The following is a 14224-nucleotide window of genomic DNA, read 5'->3' as shown; positions in this document are numbered from 1 at the left end:
TCATTAGGATAGCTACTACCAACCCAAACCAAACCAAGCCAAACCAGAAAATAACAAGTATTGGCAAGGATGTGGACAAATCTGGAACTCTTGTGAACTGTTGCTGGGAATATAAAATGGTGCAACTGCTATGGAAAACAGTATGGTGGTTCCTGAAAAAAATTAAAAACAGATTTTATCATATGATCCAGCAATTCCACTTCTGTGTACATTCCCCCCAAAACTGAAAGCAGGGTCTCAAAAGAGATTACTGCACACCCATGTTCACAGCAGCATTATTCACAGCAGCCAAAAGGTGGAAGCAAACCAGATGTCCACTGATGGATGAGTAGACACACAAAGTGTGGTTTATACATGCAATGGAATATTATTCAGTCTTCAAAAGGAAGAAAAAGCATGGATGAATCTTGAGGAAATTGTGTTAAGTGAAATAAACCAGGCAGAAAAGACAGAAAAACTTGTATGATTACACTTATGTGAGGTACTTAGAGTAGTCAGATTCATAGGAACAGAAAGTAAAACAGTGGTTTCAAGGGGCTGTGGGGGGTGGGGGGTGAAGAGGAGTTATTGTTTGATGGGGACAGAGTTTCTGTTCTGAAGAAGAAACAGTTCTGTGGATGGATGGTGGTGATGGTTACAAAACAGCATGAATGTACTTAATGCTACTGAGCTGAACACTTCATAATGGTGAAGACAGTAAACTTTATATTACATGTATTTCACCACAAGTTTACTGGATTCATCTCAATTTAGGCAGAAGCATCTTGAATAATGGCTCAGCAATAAAGAATTTGCCTGCAAAGCAGGAGATGCAGGAGACAAGGGTTCGATCTCTGGGTTGGGAAGATCCCCTAGAAGAGGGAATGGCAACCCACTCCGGTCTTTTTGCCTGGGAAATTCCATGGGCAGAGGAGCCTGGCAGGCTACAGTCCATGGGGTCCCAAAGAGTCAGACACGACTGAGCATGCAAGCACACTTGCGTGTGTGTGCGTGTGCGCATGCGCACACGCACACACACATCTTGAGTCATAATCTATTCAGTCACATGCCCCTGCCTTGTCTGGGACATCAGCTGGAAAACAGGAGAGCTCAGAAAGGACCCTTTACGAGGGAGTAGCTTGTCTGAAAAGTAGCATAGGGGAGGTGCAGAAGCCAGGCCAGGACAGGATCACCCCCAGCCTGCCGGGTCAGGGATGGAGCAGCCAAGCCCCTGAGGGAGATGGACCAAGAGCAAAAGCTGAGCCCCCAGCAGAGAAGTGCAGCCAACCCAACCACTCAGGAGGATTGGGATGGGGGAGGAGCTGGAGACAGAAGGGCCTCAAGTGCTTTCTCCCAACTCCTGACCTCCACTGGTGCTCAGGGCTCACCGAGAAGTGTGGGGGGTGGGGGTGGGGCGGTGGGTAGAGATGCAGCATCTGCAAGAGACTGGTGATGTGGAGGGACAAATGGAGTGAGCTCAGGGGTCTCCCAGTAGAAGCCTCCCCAGCCCAGGAGGGCCTCCTCAGGGCCCCACCCTCATCTGTCCTTTGACTTGCTGGGCAGCTGGCCTGTTGCCTTCTGGGGAGTCACCAGCCCCAGCACAGACCGGCCTGAGTCAGCAGCTTCTCCTGACTTCCTGTCTCTACTGTTAGCTGGGCCTCCTCCTGCGCTCTCCCACCCCAGGGCCCAGGGCTGCCCCTCAGATCCTCAGCTGCCCGGGGGTCCAGCTCCTGTGTGGATCCCCAAGCTCCCCTCTCCTTCTTGGTGGACTGGGCGCAGCCCTGGCTTTCCCTTCCCGGAACTCCTGTCCGACTCAGCCTCAGCTTTCGGTGGGTGCCGCTGCTCCCGCACAAACCCTAGTTCTGCTGCTGATGTGCCCGAGCCTGAGCGCTTCCCGAGACGGACCCGGGCTAGACCTTGTTCCCAATCAAGGGACAGCCCAGCTGGGCTCCGCCAGCCAGGCCAGCCACCAGCCAAGGGGGAGTCAGGCCCCACTGATGCACCTGCTGTCCCCACGACCCTCCTCAGAGACCTCCCTCTATGAATGTTCCAGTCCCTCCTGTGAGGCTCTGCCAACAAGGCCTTCCGATACTCACCGCCCCACACCAAGTGTCTCTCCCCACACTCCCCTGCCCCAGCCCACCCCCTCCTCCCGCTGCCGCATCCCACAGCGGATGGTCTCAGCTCTGCTCCTGACCATCCTGCCCAGGACAGTTAAGGCCACTCAGCTGCCAGAGGGCTTTTTAAAAACACAAAGCATGTAAATGGCTAAGATGGTAACCTTTATGGTATGTGTACAATTTAAATTTTAAAAATTATTTTTAAAAACATACAAGTCAGGCCATGTCCTTCCCTATGGAGAACCTTCCTGTGGCTTCTTCTCACTACTACACTTAGAGTAAAAATCCAAGACCTTTGTCACAACCCCCAGGTCCGAGGCCTCTGTCCAGAGACCCCATCTGTGCTGTCAGAGGGCCCTGCCTCGGACGTGCCCAGCTGGATCCCCTGGAGGAGCGTCACACCTGGAAGGTCCCCCAGCTCTTCACACGGGGTCGAGGGGGGGGGGTCTTCCCCCAAAAGGCCTTTTCCCTCCAATCTCTGCCTGAGCTTCCCACTCATTTCTTCAGAGATTTACCACTAGACAGAGACTCTGGCTGCCACTAGCCATCCTTTGCTGATCATCTGCCTCACCCACCGCATGCAGCTCGCCTCCCGGTTCATTGCAGTGTTACTGGTGCACAGAGCAGCTGCTCAGCAAACACTGGTGAATGAACACTAGAGCCCTTCTTTCACTGAAGAAACATGCGCAAGCGTCTCCTTGCACTTCCTCTCTTAGCCAGGTGCCTAGATTCATAAAATCAGTGCTGAATTAATTGGAGAATACAAAATGGAGCCAGGCTTCCCAGGTGGCTCAGTGGTAAAGGATCTGCCTGCCAATGCAGGAGATTCGGGTTTGATCCCTGGGTTGGGACGATCCCCTGGAGAAGGAAATACTCCCCACTCCACTACTCTTAGCTGGGAAATCCCATGGACAGAGAAGCCCGGCGGGCAATAGTCCATAGAGTCATAAAGAGTCAGACACAACTGAGTGACTAAACAGTAACAACAACAAAATGGAGCCACAAAGCCATGATAGTCCTCCTCCCTAAGACCTATAGATGCCTCTAAACAATTACCAAGGAAACCAAACGGCTCTCAGGACGAGAACCCCATGGATATTGATGCAGAGCCTTCCAGCACTGGTATATTGAAAACGGAGTTCATGTGGATGTGTCAGCATCAGCCTTATGAGATTAATCTCATTAACTTGTAACGTATGGGGAAATAGTTCTTAAAGTCATTCAACAACACATCTCTAAAACCATCTACTGATTCATCTCCATTCCTGACTTTATTCCCAAAGGATGGCTTTAAAAAAAATGTGTGCTATAATCCCAGTATCACAGTAATGGTCAACAATATTTTACAGTTTTATGCTTTAAGATTTCAGACATCTTAACTGAAACATCACAATATAGGAACTTATGTTCAATGCTTTGTTAAGTGGTCGCCACAGGGTTAGGGGCCCAAGAATTTAAAGTATCAAGTCTAAGTACCTTTTGTGCAACCTTTTCTGTTTTCTTTGTTCCTCTGGGGGCCCCCTCTCAGCCAGGTGGGACAAGGGGCAAACCCTGTATGTCAGTAGCACAGCTTCCAAGGAAACCAGCGGCCACTTCTGACTCATTCTGTTCTGTTTCCTCTAGAAACAATGCAAGCACTACAGAGCATGCCACTCCACCCCCAGCCCCCCAGCAAAACTCCATGCCCTCCACCCACTCACTTCAATGCACTTGCCCTACAGAGATGGGGGGTGCACAAGTCCTCTCCCCCAGCACTGCTGGGCGAAGATGCAAACAGGGACCCTACATCCACGAATGCAGAGGTGGGGCCCCTCCCACACCCACTGCCCTCCCCCCTCCCCCCCCCCCCCCCCCCCCCCGCCTCGCCCCCAGGCTCACTAAACTTCAGCCACAAGGCCTCAGGCCAACAGGAAACAGAAGCTAGGAGGAGGCAGCTGTCCGCAGACACAGGAGAGGCGGCTCCCATGCTCCACACCGCACAGGCTCCCAAGAATCCACGAGGCTCACCTTCCATGGCCCTTCGCTGAGAAGGTGGCTCAATGATCCACGAGCTGTGGTGGGAGATGCTAGCACTCCCCTCACTCTGACTCAGGGTAGGAGCACGGGCATGGTCCCTATTGCCCCATCACAGGCTCTGCTGCACCATGTCACAAGCCAGGCCTCCTCAGCCATGTCCCCGTCCCCTCTGATACATTAATCACAACAAGTTAAGTTTCTCTTCCCCTAAAAGGACGTGCTCCTCCCCACCGGGTCCTCCTGTCTGCAGATGTCAGAGGCAGGCGCCTTTATGACGCCAGGAGGCAGGGCACTCACCGGGCGGACCCCAAGCTGTCTGGCCAGTTTCTGACTGTGAGTGCGTCTGTGTGTATTTCTCTGTGTGCATGTCTGTGTGTCTGTGTTGTGTGTGGTGGTGGGAACAACCAATCTGTTTTAGGATTTTATAAACACAAGTCTAGTTGATTTACAATGTTGTGTTAGTTTCAGGTGTACAGCAAAGTGATTCAGTTATATACACGTATAAATGTATATCAGATTCTTTTCCCTTATAGGTTATTACAAGATACTGAATATTGTGTTATACAGTAGGACTTTGTTGTTTCTCTATTTTACATATGCATCCTCAGTTATGTCTGACTTTTTGTGACCTCATGGACTGTAGCCTGCCAGGCTCCTCTGTCCATGGGATTTTTCAGGCAAGAATACTGGAGAGGGTTGCCATTTCCTCCTCCAGGGGATCTCCTGGACCCAGGGATCAAACACAAGTCTGCTGCATCTCCTACATTGCAGGTGGATTCTTTACTGCTGAGCCATCAGGGAAGCCCTATTTTGTATACAGTAGTGTGTATATGCGGAGAAGGCAACGGCAAGCCACTCCAGTACTCTTGCCTGGGAAATCCCTTGGATGGAGGAGCCTGGTAGGCTACAGTCCATGGGGTTATGAAGAGTCGGACACAACTGGGCGACTTCACTTTCACTTTTCACTTTCATGCACTGGAGAAGGAAATGGCAACCCACTCCAGTATTCTTGCCTGGAGAATCCCAGGGACGGTGGAGCCTGGTGGGCTGCCATCTGTGTGGTCACACAGAGCTGGACACGGCTGACGTGACTTAGCAGCAGCAGCAGCAGTGTGTATATGTTAGCCCCAAGCTCCTAAATTAGGAGTTTTGTTGTTGCTGTTGTTCAATTGCTAAGTTATATCCGCTCTGTGACCCCATGGACTGCAGCACACCAGGCTTCCCTGTCCTTTACCATCTCTCGGAGTTCGCTCAAATTCATGTCCATTGAATTTGTGAACATAGGAGTTTGGGAACACTCAATTTAAAAACCAAAATAAATCTTGAGCTCAACAAAATAAAGACCTTGTGGAGGGAAGAAACCATGATGGACTCTGGTTCCTTCTTGCTTTTTGCTCAGCAGGCAGACCTCTCCCCCGATGGGCACCTTCAGAAGCCTGCAGTCCCTGATAGACTCACCAAGGACCCCAGCAGTGGCTGTGGGTTTTCTGTAATGATGACAGTATTCTGAAAAGGCAGCCCTGGGTCTGGTTGAAGGGTCAGAGAAGCAGGGCCTCAGCTGGATCATAGCCATGCTGGGCACTGTGGCCCAGGAGTCTGGAGGCTGGCAGGATGGCCCCTGGCAGTCTGTCTGTAGGTCTATCCAAGGCAGTACAGATCCTCCTGGGAGAACTCTGATTCTTTGGGCTGGGGGGAGGCAGGGACTGGACCAAGAAGAAACACTGAAAGGGCCCTTTCATTGCATGCTGTTTTGGGGGCAGATGGAAGCCTTGGGGGACCTGGCGGTGATGGAGGTGGGCCAGGCCCCCATCTGTGGGCCCAGGAGCCGGGTCTGAGGACAGTGGGCAATGAGGCCTCCAGTGCATGGACATGATGGACATGACAGCAGCAGCCACCCCAGGGTGGGGGAGGGACAGAGGGACAGAGGAGAGGACCGCACAGCCATCAAGCCTGTCAGCATTTGTGTTGGCTCCTAGACCACTGGAGGAAATGAGGGGGAGACAGAACTTTCCTGGAACTTCCACAGGTAAGGAGAGTGCGGGGCCAGCCGCAGGGCCGAACCGGCACCCTGGCCGCCTCAGGGCCTGGCAGACACCCCTTCTGGGTAGCGTGCAGAGCCCAGCCTTCCACCCAGCTGCTGAGTAGGCCATCGCTCTGGATTTTCTTATTGTTATCGGATTAGGTGAAAACACTGAATGTGCTGATTTCTTTTTTGTTTTCACATTCCTGAAATGTTCTTTGCTAACCCACAGGCTTCAGCTCTTTTCCTGGAGCACCAGCTGGCTCATGAAAGCGACTGCTGCACTTGGCAGGGTTAATTTATTCAGCGCCTGGAACAGGCCCCTATCTCTCTCCAGCACACAACGCTCTCGGATTGCGTTTTAAACACACACACAATAGCCGCACACATGAGGGATCATGTCCAGGCTACTCCCAGGATGGCCCTGTCATCGCGGGGCTTTGCTGGGACCTCAGGAGCAGGTCTACAACGAACAGCAGGACAGTAGCGGGCTTGTGACCGGTCCCCAGGGTGGGACCCAGGCACAATGATGCTACAGCACTGTGGCCTCCCTGAGGATGGGTTCTTTGTGACACAGATGTGTCTGACTGGTGTGGTTCAGTGCAAAGCGACAGTCCCCCGCCCTCACCAAGCTGTCTCCACCTCGTTTTTGTTCTGGGGTAAGGCCCGACCAGAGCCCTGCCCACAACTGCCAGGTGCCCTGCACTCAGACCTGAAAGACAGGCAGCTGCTCTGTCACCAGCCTCCAGGCCTCCCCACAGCCACTCTACACCCAGGACAACAGCTTCCCACCCCCATTCCTACTTTCAACCTGACCCCTACAGTCCTGTCCTATCTTCCCACCACAAGAAGCGTCCACAGCTCCCTAACCAGGCTGACTCCCTGCTGACTCACGCCCTACCCCAGCTCTTCAACCCAGAGCAACCTAAAGCAAAGGACTGCCTCATTCCTCTGGCTCCACAGCTCTGGCCCCACTGTCCCGTCTCTCATCAATGTTGGCTAAAGACAGATAGAAACTTCAGGAAAACCAACAAACTGCTAGAAGAATTCAGGAGAAAATCTTTGTGACCTTCAGTTAGGCAACGATTTCTCAGCATCAATACCAAAAGTATGATTCGTAAATAAAAATTTTTTAAAGTGATAGATAAACTGGAATTCATCAAAATTTAAAACTTCTGCTCTTCAGAAGACATTGTCAAGAAAGTGCAGAGCCAAGCCACTTGGAAGGGAGGCATCCACAAAACACAAAACTGACCAAGGACCTGATTCCTGAATTTATGAAGAAGCTCACAAAACTCAACAACGACAGAACACACAACTCAATAAAAAATGATCAAAGATTCAAACACTTCACCAAAGAAGATAATTGGATGGCAAATAAACACCTGGAAAGATGCTCAATGTAAGAGTCATTGTTGTTGCTTGGTCACTAAGTCATGTCTGACTCTTCGCGACCCCATGGACTGCAGCATGTCAGGCTTCCCTGTCCTTCACTATCTCCCAGAGTTGGCTCAAATTCATTGCCATTGAGTCCGTGATGCCATCTAACCATCTCATCCGGAGTGATTAAGTAAATGCAAATTGAAACCACAGGGAGATATTACTATATGTCTAATTAGAATGGCTTGAAATTTAGAAACATAAAAACGAGTGCTGGCAAAGATATGGAGCAACTGGAACTCCCATTCATTGTTGGTGCAAATACAAAATGCACAGTGGCTTTGCAAATCAATTCAGTCATTTCTTATTGTTTTTAAAAAAACAACAACACAAAAGGTAACTGTGTGAACTTTAAAGATCTCACTGGCTTTACTCAATGATTCATGAATGGGGTAGAAGCCCATCCAGCAGTGAGAAAGGAGCTCCGAGGAGGTGTACAGAGGACAAGATCTTCACAGGGAGAATGGGCAGGAACAGGAAGCCATGCTCAGCAGAAAATTGGCATGGTTATTGCGAAGTCACTTCCCTTTAGGGGAGGTGGGGGTCCACCAGGACAGTGAACTCAGCCAGGGCTGATCAGGGAATTCCTGATTCACTGGTTTTAAGAACCTGTTTTGGGGATAAGATGAAACTGTAGTGAAGTCTTGGTTTGGTGATGGGGGGCTCAGCATCAGTGCCTCCATTTGGGGCCCCTTGTCTTTAACAGTATAAAATTACACCTGCACTCATCATATAGTCCAGTAATCCCACTCCTCGGTATTTGCCCAAGAGAAATGAAAGGGTGTCTGAGTGGGAAGTAATTCATAGGCTTGGTCCTGATGAAATAAAATGCATGTTTTAAAGCAAGATAAGAAAAATTTAAACATAATTTTACTCTGCTTTTGGCCTCCTCCCTCCCCACTAGTGTACATGTGCGTCTGCACTAACCAGACCCCTGCACTCCCCACCCCCAATGGCGGAAATATCTGCTCAACCATAAAATCAACTTTTCTCGTCCTACAACAAGGACCTATTGTGTAGCACAGGGAACTATACTCAACATTTGGTCATAACCTATAAGGGAGAAGAATCTCAAAAAGAATGTATATGTGTAATTGAATCACTTTGCTGTATACCTGAAACTAACATAATATTGCAAATCAATTATGTGCTTAGTTGCTCAGTCGTGTCTGACTCTGCAACCCATGGACTGTAGCCTGTCAGGCTCCTTCATCCATGGGATTTTTCAGGCAAGAATACAGAAGTGGGTAGCCACTTCCTTCTCCAGGGGATCGTCCCAACCCAGGGATTGAACTTGTGTCTCCTGTGTCTCCTGCATTGCAGGTGGATTCTTTACCTGCTGAGCCATTAGGGCTTCAGCTAAAAAAAATTAAAAAACAAAACAAAATTTATCTACTTCTGGTTGTTGTTTTGGGTTTAGTTGCTCATCTGTGTCCAAATCTGTGACCTCACAGACTGTAGCCCACCAGGCTCCTCTGTTCATGGCATTTCCCAGGCAGGAATACTGAAGAGGTTGCCATTTCCCTCTCCAGGAGATCTTCCCAACCCAGGGATCAAACCCATGTCTCCTGTATTGGCAGGCAGGTTCTTTACTACTGAGCCACCTGGGAAGCCCCTCTCCTTCTGGTACCAGTCATGTGACTCTAGAAGAAGTTCTCAGTCCTGCTGGGGACACAATGACCACCACTCACCTTATTTGTGCAGACATCTTTGGTGGACTTCATGGACAAGGCCACTACAGTACTTCCCTTTCCTGCACCAGACAGTGACTGGTGCAGGAAAGATTGGTCAGATGACCTAGGGAGATAACGGGCCCCACTTGGAGAAAGTCCTCAGCTTAAGTACTTACTTATGACCTTATATTAGTATCACTAGCTATATTACTTATATTCTGCCTATTTTACAAAATTACTGTTTCTTACATCACCAAATGATGTGTGACTGAGACTCACATAAAATAAATGAAGATTAGGTGGTCTGAAACAACTGATCAAATATACAGTCCTGTAAGATCAAGTGTAACTCTAGATGTGGGAGGGAGCAACAAGAGGAAATCGTTTCCTGGACATAACAGACTGTAAGACAGGGATCCAGAGTCGTTGGGCTACTGTTAACAGGGCCTGGTCCACTAACAGCACACTGAGTGGCCCATCAATGAAATCCTTGCCTGACTTGGGAACAAGCATTCCTACTGCCATAAGACAAACTGGTCACTAAATGCCTCCCAAACCTTGGTCAAAACTAAGACCAAAAGGGAGAGGCTTGTCAAATAAAGAATGTTGCCCACCATCCAGTTCCATAAGAACCAAGTCATCACCCACTGCTGATGATGACCCACAGGACACCCTGAAGAATGTTCTGAGTGAAGACCAGGATGAAGCACTCTGTGCTCTGGGAAAACTGGCAGAACCAGCCCTCAGACAGTTAGACATTTTCAGGGGAAATTTTTATGAACCTGGATTCTTGCATATTCCCATACTTGGAAAAGCACTTAAAAAAAAAAAAAAAACATTAAATGAGGTGTCTGCTCCTCATGACCAGCAGCAACCTCCTACCGAGATGCGTGCTCATTGCATGTACCCCCTTCAACAAAACCACACATGTACTGGCCTCCCCTGCTTACCTCTTGGGAACAGTCCTCAGAGTTACCTAAGAGGCCATCTCCCATGTTGCAATCCTCGGGGGGCTCAAATAAATTTTCCATTTCCTTCTTAGATTGACTATTGATTAATTTTTTCATCAACAGTTCATAACAGCAAAAAGCCAGTCCTGTGGGACTATGCCTTACACTCTGTGCAGGCAGAGAGCACCAGGACTGAGTTCACGGCTCAGTGGTGGTTGGAAGACATGTCAGAGGGGCTGAGTATAAGCACGAACCAGAGACTTGGGGGAGATCGTGGTGGGATCACACTGAGCACGCGCTGGGCGAGTTCATGTGGGCTCCTTGCTCCGACCCAGGCCCACCCCCAACCTCACTTCCTTGCCCGCCTCAGACTGGGCCGCCCTGGCCCCCAGCAGCCAGGATGTCCAGCTCCCACTTTTTTCTTAGTCCTTCCTCCTCAGCTACCTTTCCTACCCTCACTCCTTTTGCACCAATTGCACCCATCTTTCCAGCCCCAGATCAAATGTGACTTCTTCCCTGGAACCTTATCTGACTGCCAACTCCCCATATCCATAAGAAGCTGGAAATTACTGGATGCGCCTCTGAAGCCCAACACTTGGTCTACGTGCTCTCACAGTACCGCCTTCTCTTGTGTGACTGGGTATGGGGAGACCATGTCTCTCAAAGGGATTGAAAGCAGAAAATCTGGTTTTGCATATAGACACAGCATCTCGAGGGATGCATTACATGTGGTAAGAGCTCAGAATTCTGTTTGATGAATTAATGATGAAATGAGCAGGCACAGTGACCCGTGGCCAGTGAAGTGGGTGTGGTCAGCACTTGGGAAATAGAACATCACCTAGGAGTTCAGAGAGATGGTTTCTTGGTGATAAGCAAACAGGACTATGGGGGTTAAAACTCCACACCTACTGTTCTCCTAGTAGTCACTTGTAGTTCCCCAACCTAGCAGATCAAAATCACCTGCCAAACTGATTAAAAACATGCAGGCCTGGGGTTCACTCCCTGCGACCCTGACTCAGTCCCATCAAGGGTAAGTCTTGCTTTATATATATATATATATATATATATATATATATTCCTTTTTTTTTTTTTGGCAGGGGTCCACACTGTGTGACTTGTGGGATCTTAGTTCCCAGACAGAGATTGAACCCAGGTCCTTGGCAGTGAAAAGCTCAGAGTCCTAACCATTGGACTGCCACGGAAGTCCCTTGCTTCCAATATTTTTAATAAAACTCCCAGGGTGTCTCTGAGCAGCCAAGCTTGAGACTTAGCTGCCTAAACAGCCAGAAAGCTGAAGACTCATTGACAGGTAATGACTTTTTTAAAAAGGGCAGCTCTGAGAATCTGTACAGAAGCCACACATACATATGACAGAAATGTGACTAGATCATCAAACTGTGATACATCCATGCCTGGCAATACAAAGAAATAAAGTACTGACACACAGAACAACATGGATGAATCTGACAAGAAACCAGACACAAAATACTACGAGTGTATGGTTCCATTGATAGGAAGTTCTAGAAGAAGCAAAACACAGTGACAGGAAGCTGATCAGTGTTTGCCTGGGGATGGTGGTGGGGTTGGGGCTGGTGGGCTGGAAACGGGACTAGAGGGACACTGAGGAAAACTTTGGGGTGAAGGAGATGCTTAGTATCTCGATGGCAGTGGCGGTTCTGTGGGTGTGTACAGTTATCAAAATTCATTGAGTTACATGCGTTCAACAAGAGGGCATCTGCTGAGACTCAGAACCTAGGACCCTAATGGGAATCCTGCCGCTGTCCTCCAACCCTCGTGGCTAGCCTGTCACCGTGTTCTGCCTTCTGATTCGGAAATCTCTCCTGGATCCTCCTCCCACTCATTACTTCCAAAGCCTGGCAACATTGCCAGGGGTAGAACTGCTGCTGGTCTTCCTGCCCAGAGTTCAGGGCCACGGCCACCTCTGCCAACAGGCTTTTCAGATGCAGAACCGATCATGCCCTACCTCGAACCCCCATTTAGATCCCTCTGATTACAGACCACCCACCTGCACCCCTTCCAGGGTAAGACAAAGTGCCACGTGCCTCTCTGGGTTCTCTCTGACCCACTACTCAGACCTGCTCCTGGCTGGACTGTGCACGGCTCCCCAAAGCACCACCACAGCTCCAGGCCGGCATGCTCACCACCTCTCTGGCCCCAACATTCTCCCAAGAGCCTCCGCTGGCAACTCCTGGTCACCTTTCCATGCCTCGGTTTCCCCACCTTGAAAGAGAGGGCCGTACATATGGGCGCCTTGTGGGAATCAGAGGAAACGACCCTCTAGGAGAACTGGACTGCTTCATTTGCCACGCAGTCGGCATGCCAAAGTCTCATGTTCATTATTTTAAAAAACATCGATGTGTTTGAAAAAGAAAACTGAAGCCAGGGGAAAAGACACTTCCCATGCACTGGTTTTCCCCAGTGAAGGTTACAGTCCTGCCTGTTTTGCAAGACTTTTCGTGGGTGTCTCCTGCTGAGACGACACGGACACACAGAAACTCATGTGGCAGAGGAGAGAGAAGAGATGAAGAGAAGTGAAACGGCTGCTCGGAGCACAGCCATGGAAGACGTAGTCTGTGGGGCTGAGCCAGAGGGACAGAACCAGATCACAGGAGCACATGTGTGCCTATCTCTGCATCCTAACGAGAGGGGCAAGCCCGTTTCTGAGTCAACTTGAAGGATGAACGTCCTGCGAAACTGAGCTAACAGTCTGATTCTAATAAGAGATTAGACTCAGTGGAAGAAAGGGGGAATCCCCCAGAACTGAATTTCCAGCCACCAGAGTGGTGGAGACGCTGCAGAGTAACTTGAGCCCCTTGCCCAGGGGGTGGGGGCAAAAGACGTCTAAACAGAAACCACGTAACAAGTAACTTCCTAGAAAAGCCTCTATCTCTGTCATATCTTTGAGACTGCCATCTAGGCCTCGAAAGCACAGCGTTTGGCCCAGATACTGTGCACAGGGACGTTAACCGGCCCTCTGCAAAGAAGGGAGGGGGCGCTCCCCAGAGCTGGATTCCAGGGGAGAAGCCTTAGAACTGGCCCAGTGGGCGGTCCCTCCCGTGGGACTTCAGATTTCCCATGCCTGGCAACAACACGCACACAAGCAGGCTCTGCACCACGGCTGTGAACACATCTCCACGCTGCCAGTAACTAGTACCCAGGCAGAGAACTGCGTTTCCAAAGACCTTTAGACTTGAACCTAAAGTTAGATCCCCTGGAGGAGGAAATGGCAATCCACTCCACTATTCATGCCTGGGAAATCCTGTGGACAGAGGAGCCTGGTGGGTTACAGTCCATGGGGTTGCAGAGTCGGACATGACTGAGCAACTAAACAGCAGCAGCAGCAGTATTAATTATCCTTACTTGGCAAGACAAGAAAAGTGACAGGCAGTGAGAAAAGACAATGTTTTCAGGCTGTCAGAAGATGTTTGAAATCCATCGTCAGCCCCCAAACAAGCATGTAGCACGCACTTGCCCAGCCCATGAGGATGTGTTAATAATGTCAGGAGTCACCGGAGACTTGAGATGTTACACCCACAGCAGAAGAACCTCTTTCCCCAGATAGCGCTGCTGTTCTGAGAGTTTCCATCCCCACCTTAAATAATAACCAGCTAGGTACTTACTCCAAAACCTCCTGCTTCTCGGGAGCGGCTGAACTCGATCAGCAAGCCAGTGGTACTATTTTAGGGTTTGGTGCTGGCGGGAGGAAAACCACACTTGAGGGGCCGGGCGCCGAGCATTGGAGCAACGCTTTGCTCAGGAAGCAGGCGGGCTCTGCTCTCCAGGGCCTCGCCCCCTGCCTCTGCCTCCCCTCTACTCCCTCCCATAAACTGCAAAATCACTTCTACCCTACTGGTGCCTGAGCGCTTCCTTTGAACGTCTCTGAAACATAGGATTTAAAGACGTAGGCTGACTGCTTTCTTGCTGATTGCTCCCTTAGATATCAAACAGAAGAAGGGGAAAAAAGCCAGTCTGCTGTGCAGAGGTGTTGTTCAGTCGCTAAGTTGA

The 14224-nt window shown here is 49.8% G+C and overlaps 1 protein-coding gene across 10 annotated transcripts in view; it reads right to left on the bottom strand.

The window, feature by feature from the left end:
* SPECC1 (sperm antigen with calponin homology and coiled-coil domains 1) overlaps window positions 1-14224 on the bottom strand; it is a 252437-nt gene that overhangs the window by 203540 nt on the left and 34673 nt on the right. For 3 of the 10 annotated variants that reach the window (XM_025278977.3, XM_025278984.3, XM_044939203.2), the window contains exon 1: window positions 4107-4285. The exons of 2 other annotated variants lie outside the window; for them this stretch is intronic. In XM_025278977.3, the coding sequence (XP_025134762.3) occupies window positions 4107-4113 (7 nt within the window). In that variant the 5' untranslated portion in view covers window positions 4114-4285. Of the gene's footprint in view, window positions 1-4106; window positions 4286-13839; window positions 13991-14224 lie in introns of those variants that run through there. 5 more of the 10 variants (XM_025278982.3, XM_025278975.3, XM_025278983.3 and 2 more) reach the window with 3 other exon arrangements.

The sequence above is a fragment of the Bubalus bubalis genome, chromosome 3 (genome assembly GCF_019923935.1).
Source record: "Bubalus bubalis isolate 160015118507 breed Murrah chromosome 3, NDDB_SH_1, whole genome shotgun sequence".
Lineage (NCBI taxonomy): Eukaryota > Metazoa > Chordata > Mammalia > Artiodactyla > Bovidae > Bubalus > Bubalus bubalis.
The sequence above is the reverse complement of the archived record's forward strand: the minus strand, read 5'-3'. Positions and strand labels throughout refer to the sequence as shown.